This window comes from Euleptes europaea, chromosome 14 (assembly GCF_029931775.1).
Source record: "Euleptes europaea isolate rEulEur1 chromosome 14, rEulEur1.hap1, whole genome shotgun sequence".
Classification (NCBI taxonomy): Eukaryota; Metazoa; Chordata; class Lepidosauria; order Squamata; family Sphaerodactylidae; genus Euleptes; species Euleptes europaea.
The window spans coordinates 21,926,289-21,946,696 of record NC_079325.1 but is presented as its reverse complement, the minus strand read 5'-3'; the positions used below and the strand labels follow the sequence as shown (position 1 = coordinate 21,946,696).

The 20,408-nt window shown below is 48.6% G+C and overlaps 1 protein-coding gene across 1 annotated transcript in view; it reads left to right on the top strand.

Moving 5' to 3' along the window:
* Positions 1 to 19,729, top strand: part of LOC130486955 (G protein-coupled receptor kinase 5-like) — an 87,007-nt gene extending 67,278 nt beyond the window's left edge. Inside the window, exons 4-16 of the mRNA XM_056860267.1 lie at positions 7,791 to 7,868; positions 8,712 to 8,812; positions 9,082 to 9,174; positions 9,277 to 9,340; positions 10,051 to 10,191; positions 12,097 to 12,287; positions 13,192 to 13,229; positions 13,958 to 14,047; positions 15,648 to 15,856; positions 16,450 to 16,587; positions 17,775 to 17,912; positions 18,841 to 18,972; positions 19,575 to 19,729. Of these exons, the coding sequence (XP_056716245.1) occupies positions 7,791 to 7,868; positions 8,712 to 8,812; positions 9,082 to 9,174; positions 9,277 to 9,340; positions 10,051 to 10,191; positions 12,097 to 12,287; positions 13,192 to 13,229; positions 13,958 to 14,047; positions 15,648 to 15,856; positions 16,450 to 16,587; positions 17,775 to 17,912; positions 18,841 to 18,972; positions 19,575 to 19,664 (1,503 nt within the window). The 3' untranslated portion in view covers positions 19,665 to 19,729. The remainder of the gene's footprint in view (positions 1 to 7,790; positions 7,869 to 8,711; positions 8,813 to 9,081; positions 9,175 to 9,276; positions 9,341 to 10,050; positions 10,192 to 12,096; positions 12,288 to 13,191; positions 13,230 to 13,957; positions 14,048 to 15,647; positions 15,857 to 16,449; positions 16,588 to 17,774; positions 17,913 to 18,840; positions 18,973 to 19,574) is intronic.
* The last annotated feature ends 679 nt before the right edge of the window (positions 19,730 to 20,408 follow it).

Here is a 20,408-nt window from a genome sequence, read left to right as displayed (position 1 = left end):
GAAGGCCATTTTTGATGCCATTTTAAAGAGGGGAATGCAAGCCTCTTAAACCAATCTGTGTTTCCCATTACCCAACTGTTTATGCAATCAAATGTAGCTCACTCTCTCTTTCTCTCTCTCTCTCTCTCTCTGTTGATTGAAAGGCGCTCCTTGAGCCCGCTTCAAGTCTGCGTGCGGGAGGCGTCCCCCAGGCCTGCCAGCAAATCTAAGCCAGCATACAAAAGAGTTTAAGCCTTTTGCTTATTTGCATAAACCCATTGGACGCAAATGACAGGAATGCCAATCTTGTCAGATGGCTGTTAAATGGGAAACACATGCTTGGAAAAAGATCCTCGGGTTTGAACAGGCTGAAGATGTCCTTCAGACTCAGCGATGTAAAGCAAAGCTTGGAATCTAGCTGAGGGCCAAATAACAAGGGGTATCGCAGGCCTGCAATAGGGTCGCCAGGCTTGTTACTGGACCCCCTGGATAGGGTTGCCAACCTCCAGGTACTAGCTGGAGATTTCCTGCTATTACAACTGATCTCCAGCTGATAGAGATCAGTTCACCTGGCGAAAATGGCTGCTTTGGCAATTGGACTTGATGGCATTGAAGTCCCTCACCAAAGCCCACCCTCCCCAAAGCTCCACCCAAAAAACCTCCTGCCAGTTTCCAAGAGGGACCTGGCAGCCATACCCCTGGAGCAGCCATAGGGTTGCCAGGTCCCTCTTCGCCACTGGCAGGACATTTTTGGTGTGGAGCCTGAGAAGAGCGGGGTTTGGGGAGGGGAGGGACTTCGATGCCACAGAGTCCAATTACCAAAGCGGCCATTTTTTCCAGGTCAACTGATCTCTATCGGCTGGAGATCAGTTGTAACAGCAGGAGATCTCCAGCTAGTACCTGGAGGTTGGCAATCCTACGCGGCTATGGAATGGGGAACATCAGGGAAATGGCATTGTGTCAGTGGGGCAGCTGAACTTCCTGTTCTCCAGCTTCGTGGCCCAATCTATGGCGGTCTTTTAGAAATGAAGAAATGGTGCACCAAAGCAAAATGAAAGCAAAGAAGCAATTGGTGCAAGGGAAATGATACCTTAATAAGTTTCGTAACCCCAACGCATTTCGCATAAAGCTTCTTAAGGGGGAATCTATTCAGAATTTATGTTAGGTTCCCATGCGGGACACTGAAGTAGAATCTGCATAGACCTCTTGAAGAAGCTTTACGCAAAACACATTGGATTTACAAAACTTATTGGGTAGTAGGCTTGCCAATGTCCAGGTGGGGCCTGGAGATCCCTCGGAATTACGACTGATCTCCAGACTACAGAGATCAGTTCTCCTGGAGAAAATGACTTATTTGAAGGATGGACTCAATGGCATTATACCCTGCTGAGGCTCCTCCCCTCCTTAAACCCCGCCGTCTGTAGACTCCACCCTCAAATCTCCTGGAATTTTCCAATGCAGAGCTGACAACCCTATTGGGTGTTCCACCCCATGAGAGTCCAGCGTCATGTGGGGTTTGACCCAGAGCTCGATGTTTGTGAGGATACATTTCTGTTTGAGGATTCAGTAGTAGCCTTGAGGGATTGGGAAGGATCTCTACCTTCCCGTTCTGAAGTTTTGAGGATTCTTTTCTCTAAGATCAGCCTATCTGAGACGTTTTTATCCCACCCTTCCTCCAAGAAACTCAATGTGGCATGCATGGTTCTTCCCTCCACCATTTTATCCTCACAGCAACTTTGTAATGTAGATTGGGAGAGGGAAAGAATGGGGTATGTGTGTGACTGGCCCAAAGCCACCTAATGAATTTCATGGCATAGTGGGGGCTTGAACCTGGATCTCCCATATCCTAGCCTGATATTTTGACTAACTTCGGTGCCAGTCTAAGGTTACAGGGTTATCAAGAGGCCCAAGATGGCTTCCTTGGTGGCTCCAGAAGGCATCCTACAATGAGGGTTGCCGAGTGTCCTGGCAACCTTTATTTTTGTCCATTGGCACCTGATTTGTCAGCAGAAGGGATTGGGGGAGGATTGGGGCACACACTGGCATTGTGCCAGTGCACTGACATCACTTCTGGTGAAAACTGGATGTGATGTCATGGACACTCTAGACTCTTTACCATAGAGAAACTCTTTACCATCGAGTTTTTTTGGTAAATCCTAGAGCATCCCATGATGGCATTTCTGCTTTTTTATCAAAAGTGACATCAGGTTGTCAGCATGATGCCAGCGCACCAGTCCCTGCCCCCTGATTGTGCTCAGGGGTTGCCAACTGTGGCCCTACCCAAAATGCTGGCATTCTTCCTTTCCCCCTCCTTTTCCGTTGCAAATTGCATTGCTCCATTGAATCTTTGTTGGAAGCAATTAAGGATTGCCCTGGAAATCAAAATGACACTATGCCAGTTGTTGTGCAGAGTCCGAGATCAGAAGAAGAGGGGCTGCGAATCAGTGGCACGAAAGAGAGAGGCCTCCAGAACAAGCACTTGAAAGTATTGCCCAGGCGTCTGTGAAACCTGGCCATTGGCCAGCACCCTGTGTGCATGGTGCCATATCCTTCAACAGGCATCAAATGAAAAAGGGTCCACGTGCTTTACACTGAGCATAGCTTTTTCAAGTCAGGGCAGCAAGCATGTGGCAGAGGCACACTGCTTCCACTGATGCCTGTTACTGGCTGATTTCATTAAATATTTTTGGGATCCTTCATTTTCCTATTGGCTGTGGGCTACATATAATTTTATCCACTCTCTAAACAAAGAAGCTATTCCTCTAGCTGCTCAAGAAGGCCTGCCTGGAGAATATGCTCCACTGTTAGGTAACTAATACCAACTGGTACACATAGAGCTCAGGTTCACATGAACACATGAAGCTGCCTTGTACTGAATCAGATCCTTGGTCCATCAAAGCCAGTATTGTCTACTCAGACCGGCAGCAGTTCTCCAGGGTCTCAGGCAGAGGTCTTTCCCATCACCTAGTCCCTTTAACTGGAGATGCAGGGGATTGAACCCGGGACCTTCTGCATGCCAAGCAGATGCTCTGCCACTGAGCCACAGCCCCTCCCCTCCCCTCTAAACAGGCACCAATGAAGGGTGGAGATAAATAGCGTGGCGAAGTGGTTAGAATGCTGGGCTGCATCTTGAGAGACCCAAGTTCAAATCCCCACTCTGCCATGAAGTTCTGTAAGTGACCCTGGCCAAGCTACCATCTCTTGACCTAGCCTCCCTCACAGGGTTGTTGCAAGGATACAGTGGAGAAGGGGAGGAAAACCATGTACCCTCTCCTAAGCTCCTTGGAGGAAAGAGGAGTAAACATGTTATAAATAAGAATACAACCTTTCACTTGCCAATCAGTGCCATTTGGGCTTGCGAGGGGGCTGCATCGAACAAAATTTCCTGTACAGAAGGCATTTTTGTGTCTATGAGACACACGCCAAGCATTGGGAAAACACTGGGAGCCAGATTTAAGGCCTACAGGATGTAAAATCTGGATTTTCCAGAGTTTCCTTGCTCATCATGTCTGTTCTTCAGTTGTATCTAATCTCAGGGCCTCATGCCCCTCAGGACATCATGAGTGTGTGTTTCATGTATGTGTTCTCTCGGGCTCGTCCCTGCAAATCATGCTTCCCTCGGCTATTTTGTGGCTCAGCAAACATGGGATCTCTAACAGATCAGCCTTATGGCTTCTTCCGACCCTCCTGGGCAATTGGAGACTCTTCCCTTTTTATTTCTGAGCTTTGTGCGGGACTCGCTATGTGGGGAGCTGTCAGCAAAGCCCCCCCCCCCCCCAATGATGGCAGCTGGGTCAAGGGCCTGCCTTTTGCCCCTCGGGAGTTGCAGCACATTCCTTCCGATGTGATTCTCATGGCCGTCACCCAGCGGCCTTTTCAGTAAGGAAAACACAGATGTCACTTGAGCCTTTGAGAATGGCAATGACCCACGAACCATTCCGGCTCTGTCCACCCCGCTGGTTTCCTATTTTGGTGCTTCTTGTTTTTAAGGAAAGGGGGTGTCTATATATGTATTTTCTTTTCCCCTTTTCGAAACACCTGCCCCACCCTTACCCACCGATTGGCTACTTCTCCAATTCCGGCCGGCCGCGATTGGCTTAAGCGGTTGTCCAGCCGGCTTCATACCTGACTTGACTGCGTTCTTCCACGGAGGTCGGTCCTATCCGGTGTGTGCCAGGCCAATTAACCCTTCACCTGCTCCTCATCCCTGCCACTTCAGGGGTCGTTGCCTTGTTTCTCTCGTCTCCTAGCACCAAGCCTTGTTCCAAAACATTCGGGAGGGGACCTGCAGGTCAGATTTTTATAGCAGCAGTGTGCTTCTCTCGGGGGTCAGGCAAACAGCTTGCATCCTGTGGAAAACGGGCAGAAAGGAGGGCGTAGACAGGAGAGAGGCAACCCAAAAAAAAAAAAATCTGCAACCGTAAGGGGGAACTCATGGAGCTTGTCCCAGTGTCTTAGGCGAGGGTCTGAGCATGTGGTGTAGTGGTTAAGAACAGTGGTTTGGAGCAATGGATTCTGATCTGGAGAACCGGGTTTGATTCTACGCTCCTCCGCATGAGTGGTGGATGCTAATCTGGTGAACCGGGTTGGTTTTCCTCCACATTAAACCTGCTGGGTGACCTTGGGCTAGTCATGGTTCTCTCTCCAAATTCTCTCAGCTCCACCTACCTCACAGGGTGTCTGTTGTGGGGAGGGGAAGGTGATTGTAAGCCGTTTTGATTCTTCCTTAAGTGGTAGAGAAAGTCGGATATAAAAAGCAACATTTCTTTTCCTTCCTTCCTTCCTTCCTTCCTTCCTTCCTTCCTTCCTTCCTTCCTTCCTTCCTTCCTTCCTTCCTTCCTTCCTTCCTTCCTTCTCCTTCTCCTTCTCCTTCTCCTTCTCCTTCTCCTTCTCCTTCTCCTTCTCCTTCTCCTTTTCCTTTTCCTTCTCCTTTTCCTTTTCCTTCTCCTTTTCCTTCTCCTTCTCCTTCTCCTTCTCCTTCTCCTTCTCCTTCTCCTTCTCCTCCTCCTCCTCCTTCTCCTCCTCCTCCTCCTCCTCCTCCTCCTCCTCTTCCTCTTCCTCTTCCTCCTCCTCCTCCTTTTTCTGCCAGATGTCAGGCCACGACAAAGACCACTTGGGCTTTTGAGCAATTTTTTCCCAATCACTTATGTATTTAAAAGCCCAAGGGCTGATCACCTTGTGGGTAGGAAAATCTGTACAGTGAGGCCAACCACGACTACAAGATAGGGTTCTGCAGACCCATGGGAAGCCTCCAGATTTGCAGAAAAATCTCGAGGAAAAGAGTAATTGGAGGTACCTCGCCCATCGGGTATAACAATTTCTCTGTGTGTACAGATTTTGCAAAAATAACAACCAGAGTTTGGTTGCTGCTGCAACCCGGAATAGGGTACGGAAACATGGCAACAGTGGCCAACGGAAGAAGGTGAGGAGGGGGAGCAGGCTCCAGCTTGCTTCCCCCTCTGCCTGCCTGCTTCCCCCACGTGTGAGAGGGTGGGAAGGGGGAAGCCAGTCAGAAGAGGGGCAGGAGACATGCTGGGGCAGAAGGGGGCGTACAGCAGGAGGCAAATGAGGCACAGGGCAACCAGAACTGTGATGAGGGGAAATGGAATCAGAGACGCCGGGAAGGAGGGCAGGGACTCAGATAGCTACAGCCGGGAAGCGTTTGCTGGTAATTAATTCGAGGGGCTGCGGTTTGAGAGGAGGGCAGAAGCCAGATAGTTGGAGGTCAAAAGAGGAGCTGGAAGAGAAAAGGGCCAGATGGTGGGAGTAAACAGCACATTCCAGGCGTTTGGAGGCAAAGAAGGGAGAGTAGATGAATGTAGGAAGCTGCCTTCATATTGTGACTCTCCCTGTTCTCGGGCAGTCAAAGGTCTTTCCCAATACTGCCTCCTGTAATCCTTTAACTGAGGGATGCTAGGGATTGAACCGGGGCCCTTCTGCATGCAGACCATGCACCGTACCACTGGAACATAGTCTATCCCGAAAGCTCCTTAAGGCTCAGACCTTTCCCCTTCCAGGCTCCAGCAAGAAGAAATGGGGTGGTTGTAGGGTTGCCAACCTCCAAGTACTAGCTGGAGATCTCCTGCTATTACAACTGATCTCCAACCGATAGAGATCAGCTCCCCTCCCCAAATCCTGCCCTCCTCAGGCTTTGCCCCCAAAACCTCCCGCTGGTGGCAAAGAGCGACCTGGCAACCCTAGGTGATAGGCAGAGGAGCATGAGGGGTAAAGTGAGAATTTGTTCTGAGAATGGGGGATATCACGGTGCGTTTGAATGCATTCCAGAAAAACGCAGCAGAAAAGAATTGAACCCGGTTCTCTGGATTAAAGTCTGCCACTCCTAACTCCAACACCACGCTTTCTCTCATTTTATAAACTAGGAGTAGGTATATTACTATAGTGTAACAAAGCTTTAATGATATACCTGCTGGCAGTGGAAAGTGCTGTCAAGTTGCACCCGACTTATGGAGACCCTGTAGGGTTTTCAAGGCAAGAGCTGAACAGAGGTGGTTTGCCATTGTCAGCCTCTGTGTAGCCGCCCAAGACTGGGAAGGGGCTGTGGCTCAGTGGTAGAGCATCTGCTTGGCATGCAGAAGGTCTCAGGTTCAATCCCCGGCATCTCCAGTTAAAGGGACTAGGCAAGTAGGTGATGTGAAAGGTCCCTGCCTGAGACCCTGGAGAGCCGCTGCCTGTCTGAGTAGACAATACCGACTTTGATGGACGGAGGGTCTGATTCAGTATAAGGCAGCTTCGTGTGTTCATGTGTTCCTTGGTGGTCTTCCCATCCAAGTGCTGACTATGGTTGACCCTGCTTAGATTCCGAGAATTGATTATATCTGCTACTGATTTTAAAAGCTGGCAAAAATGCCCACCTTAAGCAGATGATGAAAGGGAGGGCATCTCCTGGGCATGGAGTAGGGGTCACTGGGGGTGTGGGAGGGAGGTAGTTGTGAATTTCCTGCATTGTGCAGGGGGTTAGACTAGATGTCCAGGTTGGCCCCTTCCAACTCTATGATTCTATGATTCTATACCTTAAGCGTATGGCAGGCATGAGGGGAAATGGCACTGCATGTAGAAAGTCGCACCTTCCCCATCCACGTGGATCCCAAAGCCACTTTGAGTATCATATTCTTAGAAAGATCATACCACAGCAGGTTTGGAAAAAGACACAGCAAAGTGAGGGAAACCCTGGAAGATGGACAATGGCACGACATCAGTCCCACCCCCCACAACACACTTCAGTTTTGGGGTCAGAGAGAGACAGAACATCTCTGTGTGGGTGCAATCCTGGTTCGATCTTTCTGAACATTTCATGCTGATGCTGAAAGAGAGACCTGGCTACATATTGCTCTGGCGCATTATCTCTGATTCTTCTGTTCCTCCCTTCGTTTGTTATGGTGCTAAGAACATAAGAAAGGCCATGCTGGTCCATCAAGTCCAGCAGTCTGTTCACACAGTGAACACATGAAGCTGCCTTATACTGAATCAGACCCTTGGTCCATCCAAGTCAGTATTGTCTGCTCAGACCGGCGGCGGCTCTCCAGGGTCTCAGGCAGTTTTGGAAGTGAATTACAATCATATATTCCATTCCAAAACTTATCAATCGGGATTACATCAGTATCTTTATCTATCTCATAGCTCTCTGAGTGTTCAACACAATTCGGCAGATCTCTAGCCTAAATGTAAGCCTACCCAGGTGTGGGCTATTCAGCTCTTTTAGTTACTAGGTCATTTACAAAAAACCAGAGAAATCACAAGAGGATGATTTTTGGGCAGGCCTGCTCAGTGCATCTCCCTCTCCTTGTCCACAGACAGAGTATGAGCTTTCCCCAGACGAGAAGCGCAGGGAAATGGGAGAAGAGATCATCTGCAGGTTCTTCAATAGTGAGGTAGGTTGTTCGCCGCCCTGGCAGTTGCCACGAGTGAGAGACTACCAGGTGCTCGCATCCAGTTTCGGAGTCGGGCGTTCACTCTGATCCCACCGTAGCTGTTTGTTGCACAAGTTCGCTGCACCCCCTGCTGGCCTTTCTGGATATACAGCCTCATCCTTAGCCCTGTGCTTTTTGTACACGGTCAGTACCACCCTACGCAGAGTTACTCCAGTCTGCGTCCATTGAAATCAGTGGGCTTAAACTGGAGTAACTCTGCATAGACTTGCACTGTGAAAATGAAAATCTGCCTTATATTGAGACAGACCAATGGTCAGTCTAGCTCAGCGTGGTCTCCTGTGGCCAACAACAGCTCTCCAGGACTCGGGGCCTGAGACGTTCCTGGCGAGTGTCAGGAATTGAACACGGGACATCCTGCATGCAAAATGTGCTCCACTGCTGAGCCATGGCCCTTCCTCTGTTGTCTCATGGGATATTTGGGGAGTGTGTCTTCGTGCGCCTGTATGCACACATGTGTTAGGATCATTGCAGTTATCTCAACTGCATCCATATTAATTGGTAGCAAGTTTTTCATTTTTGCAAAATTAATCTGCAAAGTGCTAGCGATGCCATTTTGGGTTTCTGTCCTTCCTTTTAGAATCCAAACCTCGTGGGGTGTATGTGTATTTAAAGGCTGAGGAGCCAAAGAAAGAATTTGGAAATCACTTAGTTTACCCGAAAGGGAGCGTGTTGTAGTGGGGAAATGTGAGGAACTGAAACAGGCCCTCGGAGTGACATGGGTACATGGGGGAGGGGCATATTGTGACCTTTGCCATCCATAACTGTGTTGCCTTTTTGTCTTAGTCCCAGGACTATATGGCCGAGATCAGCCAAACCCTTATGAACGAGTGCAAGGAGAACCTGCAGAGAAGTTCCTGCAAAGATCTCTTCAGCAACTGCATGCAGTGAGTTCTTAGCTCGGTAGGGATGCAGGATAGGGTACCAGGTGTGGCCCGTCACTAAGCCCCATATTGAACATCCAGGTGCAAAATGGGCTGCACCACTTTAAACAACAGTTAGAGGATCGCATTTTGGCGAGGATACTGAGTGGGAGAGAATTAATTTCTGGAATAAGTAAAGAGACATGATTCTGGTGGTCCTGATAACCTCGGGGGCCCACAAAGCTGACCCCTGGGAACGGGCCGCCGGGTCTGAACTCCTGTCTTTTGCGCAGACGCCTGCACGAGTACCTGAGTGGAGCCCCTTTCACGAATTACCAGGACAGCATGTACTTCGACAGGTTCCTCCAGTGGAAATACCTGGAGAGGTAAAGCGATATTCTCCATCTTCAGCATCTGTCTTGAGGCTTTGCCAGACTGATCCTCATAAGGACAGACTTTCAGTAAGCGCTACGACTTTGTTGTTTTAGACAATCGGTGACCAAAGACACCTTCAGGCAATACCGAATTCTTGGGAAAGGTGGCTTCGGAGAGGTAGGTGGCTGCGACAACCAGGGATGCTTCTCTGGTACTGGCTTTTTGATACCATAAAATAGGGAAACACAGAGACAACAGGTAAATAAAACAGCAGAGCCTAAGGAGGACAGGGTTTGGAGAGTGAAGGGACTTCAGTGCCATAGAGTCCAATTGCCAAACAGCCATTTTCTCCAGGTGAACTGATTTCTATCGGCTGGAGGTCAGTTGTAATAGCAGGAGATCGCCAGCTAGTACCTGGAGGTTACAACCCAGAAAAACACACAGAGTCTGGTTTAAATATAAACCCCAATTTAAATGTAAACCTGCAATTTAAAATGTGCCTGTTTGCAAAGCCAATGGTAGGATGCAGCGTGAAATGCTGGATTGCTAGGCAGGGACTGCTGTGTAATGTGTTACTTGGCCGTGAGGTTTTCTGATGTGGCAGACATGAGTTCCATGCTGCCTCCAGTGCTTTCATTTGGAGGGCATATAAGATCTGCCCTCTGCACTCAGATTCAGAGAGAGCTGTTGAGGTGTTTGGATTTCCCTTCCTGGAAAATGGCAGAGGAAGGGCCTTGGACCCACTCGGCAGGCGAAGAAGCATCTCGAATGTTCTGCGGGTGCCACGATGAGTGGTGGGCCTTTCTTTTGGGCACGCCAGGCTCTCTACCAGCCCCCGGAGGCCATGAGGCATCTTTCTTAGTAAGCTCACCCTGTCTTGCCCCCAGGTTTGTGCATGCCAGGTGCGAGCTACAGGGAAGATGTACGCTTGCAAGAAACTGGAGAAGAAGCGCATCAAGAAGCGGAAAGGGGAGGCCATGGCTCTGAATGAGAAGCTGATCCTAGAAAAGGTCAACAGCCGGTTTGTGGTGAGTGTCCATCCAGACACATTGCTGATCCTACTGCACAGAGCCCAGCGCGGTGTAGTGGTTAGAGTATCGGACTAGGACCTGAGAGACCCAGGTTTGAATCACTGCTCTTCCACGGAAGCTTGCTCGGCAACCTTGGGCAAGCCACATACTCTCAACCTGATCTACCTCACAGGGTTGTTGTGAGGATAAGATGGAGGAGGGGGGAATGTTATGTTGTAAGGTGCTCTGGGGTCTCCATTGGAGAGAAAAGTGGGCTATAAATGAAGTAAATAAATAAGTCAAGACAGTCTGAATTGCAGTGGAGGGTTCCCTGCCTTTCTGAAACGCCTTTCGTGCTTTTTCTTCTGTGGAGTGCCCTTTCCGATGCCATGCTTTGGTTACGTCCAGATTAGGAGTGTGTTGTCCATGGAGCTGCTTGGAAGACTTGCTTGGAAACCCCAGCTGGTTCAAAACAAAGCAGCCAAGACTGTGGACTGAATGTATTTGGCCAGTATGAGACGATCTGCACCAGTCGTTTCCAGACCAGTTGGTTTCCAGACACAATTCCCAACTGGCTTGGGCTTGTCTTATCCAGGCTTTCCGCTAGATTTTTAACACTGTTGTTCTCCTGGTTTCCCCGCGTACCTTAAAAACTATTGATTCCCCCTAAAACTTGCCTTTGCATCATTTTATGCCGCTTCTGAGGTTTTAAGGCTCTTTTAGTATTATCTTAGCCTTCTATTGACTGTTTCATTACAGCTAACAGTTATGTCATTTTAGTTACTCCTATTATTTGGTTATTTTAATTGTTTTAACCTGATTTTAGCATTTTATGTGTACATCTCCTCCAGGAGTGAAGAATAGAAATGTGTTAAGTAACCAAACAACTTGGGCCAGGGAGCGCCACCTGCTCCCATACAAAGCCCATTTTTAGGTCATAATTGGAGTTTCTGCTCTTGATACCTCTGCCCTGTGCTATTGCTTGGTGGGCAACCTATTCCCGCTCTGAGGGAAAGGGCATCTTGGAGCTCGGGTTTTCCTGCCTATTGCTTGAGGAGGCAGGACCAAAATCTTATTTCCTGTCTCCTTGGCGGGAAAGCCTACGACTTCCACTTTTCGTCCTGCCTTCGCTGGGGAGAGCACGTTCTTTGCAGACCTCTGCTTTTGCTTTCTCTAATCTGGTGAACCGGGTTTGTTTCCTCCACATGAAGCCAGCTGGGTGACCTTGGGCGAGTCACACTCTCTCAGCCCCACCTACCTCACAGGGTGTCAGTTGTGGGGAAGGGAAGGTGAGTGTAAGCTGGCTTGATTCTCCCTTAAGTGGCAGAGAAGGTCGGCATATAAAAACCAACTCTTCTTATTATCTTTTTTGAAGTGTCCATTCCTAGGCATTTGTTGCTTGCTTTTTAAAAGTTGCTTCTTTTCATAGCTGTTCCATCTCTTTTATTTATGGGGGATGTTCAGATTTACATTGGTTGTTTTAGACAGGGGTCCCCAACGTGGCACCCATGGGCCCCATGGCGTCTGCCCACACCTTTTCTGGGGCCTGCCAGTTGTTTTTAGAAAGAGGGTGGGGCCTGGTGGGACCTTTAGCCCAGCAAGGCTTCTGGTTGGCCACTGGAGATTTGATTGGCTGTGCAGATTTTTAAAAACATTGCTTTAGCAAAAGCTGCCACCTCTGTGTGACTGAAGGTAAGCTATGGCAGCCATTTTGTGTCTGGCTCCACCTCCTGCAGCAGCCATATTGTGGCAGCCATATTGTGGCTGTGCTCACCCCCCTGGGTCAGAATTTCAAATGTGCCTGCAACCTCAAAAAGGTCGGGGACCTCTGTTCTAGATTATGTCCCCTTGTGGACTGTTCTGACATCAAAAGTCAAGATCTAAATAACATTTGGTACCCTCCAATCCTGTCTGTGCTCACAGGTTAACTTGGCCTATGCCTACGAGACCAAGGATGCCCTCTGCCTGGTCCTCACCATCATGAACGGGGGAGACTTGAAGTTCCATATCTACAACATGGGCAACTCCGGCTTCGACAATGAACGGGTCACCTTCTACGGTGCAGAGATTTGCTGTGGCCTTGAGCATTTGCACAGGGAGGGCATTGTGTACAGGTGAGAGGACAGCGCCGTTTGAAGACCCCCAGGGAGCCAGGAGCTTGGGGAGTTGCAGGCAAAGGTGGGGATGGGAGCCTTTCTTGTTCATCCTCCATCCAAAAACATCGCAAAGCCAGACGTCATGGAGGAAAGTGAAATGGGACCAGTGTGTTGTAGTGGATAGAGTGTCAGACGAGGAGCTTGCTGGGTGACCTTGGGCCAGCCGCACACTTTCAGCCTAATCTACCTCATGGGGAAGGGCTGTGGCTCAGTGGCAGAACATCTGCTTGGCATGCAGAAGGTCCCAGGTTCAATCCCCAGCATCTCCACTTAAAGGGAGTAGGCAAGTAGGTGATGTGAAAGACCTCAGCCTGAGACCCTGGAGAGCCGCTGCCAGTCTGAGTAGACAATACTGACTTTGATGGACCAAGGGTCTGATTCAGTGGCAGCTTCATGTGTTCATGTGTTCAGTTGTAGGGAGAGAATGTTATGTTGTAAACCGCTTTGGGTTCCCATTGGGAAAAGGCAGAACTGAGGTAAATAAAGAAATCATTCCTTCTCTCCCCCCCCCCCACACAATTGGAGAGAAAGGCAGAATATAACTTAAGTACGTAAATAAATAAATAAAACCCTTCCCCTCCCAATCCTAGTTTCCTTTGTGGGCGGTACTTGTGTGTGTGTTGTGCAGAGAAGTATTTAGTCACAAAATACCCTCACATGAAATCCGAGGTGGTACGGTCCAGCCTCAGGTGTACCATTTCATCTGCTTTTTTGTGAGGACCAGGTAAGCTCTTTCTAGGGTGTTCTTATCCTCCCCTCGCTGTTGTCCCTGCCCCCGGGTGTATACAAAAGAGGCTAAGAGTGTTGCCATCTGGGTTGGCCCCTGCTTCTCATTCAGGTTTGTATCTGTATCTCCCTGCAGGGACTTGAAGCCGGAGAACATTCTTCTTGATGACGATGGTGAGTGTTGGATTCTGGGCATGTCAGAGGATGGGTGGGGGCTCTGCTTTTTCCGCTTCTGGGGCTCTGCACCTCATTCCCTAGCTGCTGGTCTGCCCAGCGGCACATTGAAGAGATGTGCAAGTCAGGAAACTGGAGCAGGAGCTCTGTATGACCATCTGGAAATTATCCTTCAATTATTCCATCCTTTGACTTCTCTGTATCATCTATATCATCACTATATTTTCATATCTCATAATATACATTTACTGTTCTTGAACATTAATGATTTTGACTTCTTTCTTAGCTATATAATTAAAAACACATTCTATTTTTCATTAAATTCAGAATTTGATCTGTTTATATTAATGATGTTGATATTGCCATAATTGTATTCTCATTTAATTTGTTTATCCATTCATTCAAATCTGGACATTCATCTTTTTTCCTACATACACTACTCTTGCCGCTGTCACTGAATACTTAATTATTTCATTATATACTTTTGACATATTATTTGGCAATGTATTTAATAACATATTTTTGGATCCAACAAAAAATTAATCTTCAGTATTTTTTATATTTCATCTGCGGAAGCAGCAAATGTCGAAGGAAAGTGGATCCTTCATCTTTTGCTGCCTTCCATACTTTTTCTGTGCTGCAATATTTTCTTGCTCCTCCGTCCACTGGGCAGACAATCAAACTCCCCAATCGCTGCTCTACACCCGCTTTCTTCCTTTTCCCTGCAGGTCATATCCGGATCTCGGACCTGGGGCTGGCCATCAAGATCCCAGAGGGCGAGACCATCCGTGGCCGCGTAGGAACCGTTGGCTACATGGGTGTGTATTGATGGGAAATTGGAGTAGCCCGCACTTTGCACTTGGGGTAGTCTTACAAACCCCTTCTTGTTGTAACCAGAAGACTAGAACAAGGGGTACGAAGTACCAGAGGTCTGAAAAATGATTATAGGAACATCCAAATAGAAGAAGAGTTGGTTTTTATATGTCGAATTTCTCTACCACTTAAGGAAGAATCAAACTGGCTTACAATCACCTTCCCCTCCCCATAACAGACACCCTGTGAGGTAGGTGGGGTTGAGATAGCTCTGAGAGAACTGTGACTAGCCCAAGGTCACCCAGCTGGCTTCATGTGTAGGAGTGGGGAAACAAATCCAGTTCACCAGATTAGCCTCCGCTGCTCATGTGGAGGAGTGGGGAATCAAACCCGGTTCTCCAAATCAAACTCCACCACTCCAAACCACTGCTCATAACCGCTACACTACGCTGGTCCCCAAAGGTGTTTGTATGTGATTCAAAAATTGTGAAATGTAATAGAAAATACCAAAAAAAATTATGATAATTACAAAAATACAAGGTTATATCATAATGCATCCACTAGTCAAAATGGCAACAAATAGAAACACCATCAAAAGATTTACAAGCCGTATATAACAAATAATAATTTCAATACAGATATTATGTACAATTTCAATGTGGCAATTCCGTAAAACAGTTTACAAGCTGGAGAATAGCACACAACAAAAGACCTTTGTTTGAAGTTGCACCACATTACATATTATGAATTGTTCTTGATTTTCTGGCTTCCAAATTACACAGAGCAAGGTCGTTCATGACTGGTGAAGATTCATACATTGAAACAGGAACTTAGCCGGCATCCCGTCCTTTGGTGTGCGTGCTTCTTCAGCTTGTAAACTGTTTTATAGAATTGCCACATGGAAATTGTACATGATATCTGTGTTGAAATTATTTGTTATATTTGGCTCGTAAATCTTTTCACAATGTTTCTATTTTTCAGACCTTTGTTACTTTGCGCCCCTTGTTGTCATTCAGAGGTTTCCTCCCCTCTTTTTTAGCAAGCAGAAGACAACCTTAACCACTCATGGTCAGGGGAAGCTTATGTTGGAAGCCATGATATTCACAAGGCTTGAGTTTAAGACCTGCTTGGCTATGAGCTGTGGAAATCCACCTTTGGACGTCTTTGCAGATATAACCTCTAATCCACAAATTCTTGGCCAGTTATACAGAGGTTAATTGCTGCGACTGAGGAGCGATGGAAATGTGTTCTCCTGTTATCTGCTTTATTAACTCTTCAGGTGTTTTAGGGCTGAGCTATAGGGCTGGCTGAGCTATAAGGTAGTAATAAGTAATAAGGTAGTAAATTTTGTGCCATAAATTGTAGAAAACTGAAATAAGATCGGTCTGTTTATTTGGGGATCTATGCAGACATCCCAGCTGAAGCATGGGCTGAGGGGACAGGAAAAGGCAATTAGGATTGAATATGTAGGCTGCACGCGTTGCAGAAGCATCAAACAACCAAGGAAGGTGGATCCTTCATCTTGGGCCACCTTCCATACTTTTTCTGTGCTGCAGCAAAGTTGTCGTGTGCAGGCAGCCCTGACAACGTCTGTTCTCTCCGCAGCTCCCGAGGTGATTAACAACGAGCGCTACTCCTTCAGTCCGGATTGGTGGGGGCTGGGCTGCCTCATCTACGAGATGATCGAGGGACAGTCGCCCTTCCGCGCCCGCAAGGAGCGGGTGAAGCGGGAGGAGGTGGAGAAGCGGGTGCAAGAGGAGCAGGAGCAGTACTCAGATAAATTCTCAGAAGACGCCAAGGCCATCTGCAAGGCGGTGAGGATCAGAAAGGGTGACTTATCAGTAGGGTTGCCAACCTCCAGGTGGTGTCAACAAAAATAACATTCAGTTGTTCAAATAGTTAATTCAAAATTAAACATCAAGTGGCACATCAATGAAAGTCTTTAAAGTACTTATGCCCCCCTCACCAATGCTTTTGTGTTGACGGTTTTTCCTTCTCCCCCCAACCTTGTCTTGCCTTTGTTTTTGCATCTCTGGGGAGTTCAATGAGCTGCTCCAGTCAGTTTCAGGAGGTTTCTCTTTTCCTTTGCAAGTGTTGCTTTGGGTTACCTTTGCTGTATTCACGCTCACTCAGTGCTTGGTTTTGTTTTTCTCTGGATGCACATAAGTCCTGTTGAGCTCGCAATGCCAGACTGGCACTGGGGTTCTGCTTGGCATCCTGTACATTGTCATTGGTTCTGCAGGGCTTGCAAACCCCTCTCTCTTGCTTGGATGTGTTCTACTATCAGGACTAAGGGTCCTTCATGCTTTCATGGGCCAAACTGGGAGGAGCGAGTCATTTGACCCACCTGCCTGAGACGTTGTTCTGTTGATGGATTTGGAATCTACCCTTCCCCCCCACCCCCTAGCTCCTGACCAAAGATCCCAAGCACCGGCTCGGGTGCAAGGCAGACGGAGCAGTCCAAGTGAAGTTGCACCCGTTCTTCAAGACCATCAACTTCAAGCGGCTGGAAGCAGGGATCATGAAACCCTCGTTCGTGCCAGATGTAAGTTCAGGCCAAGAGGAGGGAGGCATTACTGGCACAGGTGGCGAGAGGCAGGTGACAGGTGTAGAAGAACTCTATCAGGGGAGATGGTGGAAAGAGCCAGTGCGTAGAGAGCTGGGAGCAAGCCTGTTGGTTCCATCGCTTGCACATAACTATGTGCGCTGGGATGGAAGAAGAAGAAGAAGAAGAGTTGGTTTTTATATGCGTCTTTCTCTACCACTTAAGGGAGACTCAAATCGGCTTACAATCACCTTCCCCTCCCCACAACAGACACCCTGTGAGGTAGGTGGGGCTGAGAGAGCTCTAAGAGAGCTGTGACTGGCCCAAGGTCACCCAGCTGGATTAATGTGGAGCAGTGGGGAAACCAACTCACTTCACCAGATTAGAGTCCGCCGCTCATGGGGAGGAGTGGGGAATCAAACCCCATTCTCCAGATTAGAGTCCACCGCTCCAAACCACCACTCTTAACTACTGCACCATGCTGGCTCCCAGCTCTCTACGCACTGGCTCTTTCCACCATCTCCCCTTGAACATAACTGTGCACTGGCTCCTCCTCCTTCTATACAGCACGTATAGGCACCCTCCCCATGACTAGGAATGATTGGGAATAAATGATTCTGATCCTGGGGTGGCATTTGTACACAGGTAGGCACTGTGCCCACAGGTGATGGATATGTGTAGAATGGGGGGCAGGGTGGCACTCTTCCTTCCTCCTCCTCTGCATTTATTGGTTCTGTATACAGATCTGTTACATGTACAGAGCCACTGTTTTTTCACCAGTGTGTTTATGGAAGTGGGCACCTGGCAGCATTTATGGGGACCCTTGGCTTTCATTTATGCATAAAAGCAACAGCTTGCAATCGCAAGTTGAGCACAGGGGAGGCAACAGAGAGAAAGAAGGAAGATAGAGGCTCGAAGGTCGACGGAGGAAGAGTATGCATTCAGATGGCACCTGCCGAATCCTCTTCCCTGAGCAAAACTAAATCTCAGAGTTCTGCACTGGCTTCAATGAAGGAAGGGCTTTGAAGGAAGCAACATTTTGTATGCATTCTAAGAGGCAGAAGGGGCAGTAAGGGAATAAAAACAAGAGGGTCATTGGACAGAGCAGGAAGTTTGCTCTCTCAGATACAAAGCTTAATGTGTGAGACTCGCAAAAAGCCAAGCTTACCTGTTGATCTGTCCTACAGCCCCGGGCCGTGTACTGCAAAGACGTGTTGGACATTGAGCAATTCTCCACGGTGAAGGGGGTCAACTTGGACCAAACGGACAACGACTTCTATGCCAAATTCACCATAGGCAGCGTCCCCATCCCCTGGCAGAACGAGGTGAAGATCTGGGGCCACTGACATGCAGCCCCTTGTATCTGGGTTTACACCCCTATTGGAACTGTAATTGTATGGTCAGCTACATTTTGAACTAAATGAGTCCAGGAGCACCTTAAACACCAACAACATTTCCAGGGTATAAGCTTTTTTGAGTCAAAGTTATCAGATAGCAAAATTCCCAGGCAGCTTGCAAGAGCAACCCCATGTAATACACATTACAGTAGTTTTAACCTTGCAGTCACTAAGGCACAGATGACAGGAGAAGCATCTTCACAAGGTAGTCAGTGGTGCAGCTGAGAAAACTCACTCCTGGCTGCAGCCTCTGTGGTGAATCCAGAAGAACCCAGGTGCTAAAAACTTAATCCTTCAGAGAGGTGTCATCCCTTCCAGGACAGGAATTTTATTCTGTCAATCCATGCCCTGACTTCTCTATCATATCTCTTCTGGATCAATGCTCATCCTCTTCAGGTTTGGCCTAAAAGGCCATTGGCTTGGATCCTTTGCCTTTGCTCTCCACGCACTTCTCTCTGGCCACTACAGAGTGTGCTTCCTCTCATGCTAGGCATTTCACATGAACACATGAAGCTGCCTTATACTGAACCAGACCCTTGGTCCATCAAAGTCAGTATTGTCTACTCAGACCGGCAGCGGCTCTCCAGGGTCTCAGGCTGAGGTCTTTCATATAACCTCCTTGCCTAGTCCCTTTAACTGGAGATGCTGGGAATTGAACCTGGGACCTTCTGCATGCCAAGCAGATGCTCTACCACTGAGCCCCCCCCCCAATTTCCACTTGTGCAATACCAGCATTTTTCAAGAAGCCCATAAGTGCCTCCCAGCAAAAACACAGAAGCTCATTTGGAGCTAAGGCACGGGATTCAAACCATTGCTTCCCCACATTGAGAGCATAACCTTTTTTACTGTTCTTTAGATGATCGAAACTGAATGCTTTAAAGATCTAAATGTCTTTGGACCAAATGGCACCCGATCCCCAGATCTGGACTGGAAACAGCTCCCCGATCCTCCCAAACGTAGCCTGCTGCAGCGGCTCTTCCGGCGAAATGTAAGGCGTTATGATCTGTGATGTTTTCTCTCCACTCTTGGGATGACAATAGAAATTCCTTCTAGCAACAGAGGTTTTTCCCCCCACCGTGGACTGAGTTAAGAGTGGTTAAGAGCGGTGGTTTGGAGTGGTGGAGTCTGATCTGGAGAACTGGGTTCGATTCCCCACTCCTCCACATGAGTGGCGGAGGCTAATCTGGTGAATTGGATTTGTTTCCCCACTCCTACACACAAAGCCATCTGGGTGACCTTGGGCGAGTCACACTCTCTCAGCCCCACCCACCTCACAGGGTGTCTGTTGTGGGGAGGGGAAGGGAAGATGATTGTAAGCTGATACCACTACCTTAAGTGGTAGAGGAAGTCGGCATATAAAAACCAACTCTTCTTCTTCTTAAACAAATGAGCAACTAAAACATGAGGCAAACACAGCTCAGGATTAATGATGAGAACTTCCCCCTGTCAGTTCCCATCTAGCGTTGCTAAGCATTCTGGGATGCCCCCTCAGCCTGGGTTTGTTGCCATGCCTGCTTCTGACTGTGACGGTTGCTGACTGAGCTTTTTCTTCTTCACTCATACGTCACGTGTCTCGTATTTTCCCCGCAGCCGAGTGACTTCACCATCAGCACCAACGCACACACCAACCTGTCAGCGGCTCCTTCACCAGGCCGGCCCACGGCACAGGCTCCTTCCTGACCCTTGACATGGAGGCCCCGTGGAGCTGTGGCCTTTCTGTTGCCTTCTCAGGGTTGCCTTAGGCACGAAACGGAAGTCAGGACATCCCGATCCTGCTGGGCTCCGCTACTGGCTAGGAACTGGGGGACGCAGCCATTGGAGCGGCAGGATAGCTGAGCCCGCTGGCTAGAAACTCTCACCGGCTCCCGGTGTCAACATGGATCGTGGCTCAGGACTCTCGTCTGATTCTGTTCCCAAGAGACGGGGCTGCTCTCGGCCGGGATGTTTCTGCCGCTTTCGCACTCTGATCTGGTGTAGACCAGCTTAAATCCGGGTCGCGGCTGCCCTTCGTCCTCTCCCTGCCAAGATGCAGAGGCCTTCGCCAGCAACGGGACACTGTTAGTTGTGGTGTTTGGGGAGGGCGAAGGTGTTTGTTCCTTGGAGACGCCTCAAAGGTGACATCTGGAGGACAAAGGTGGGCAGAGGGAGGACAGCTGAGGGCTAGTGGTGTCCTGGAAACAGAGGATGCCCACCTCTTGCAGTGACCTGTGTGCATAGAGCTGGAGAGAGGGATGCCCAGAACCTTTGGGTTCCTCCAGGGCTTTTCAGGAATAAACCCCCCTCTTTCCAAACCAGAGCCTGGGACACCTGTTAAACCAAGAAATGGAAAGCCCTGGGGCCACCTCAAGCACGGGGTGAGGTCAGAGGTGGCCAGTTCTAGCTGCCATGTAGAGAGAACCGCCTGTGGGTGTCCTCTGAGTCGAG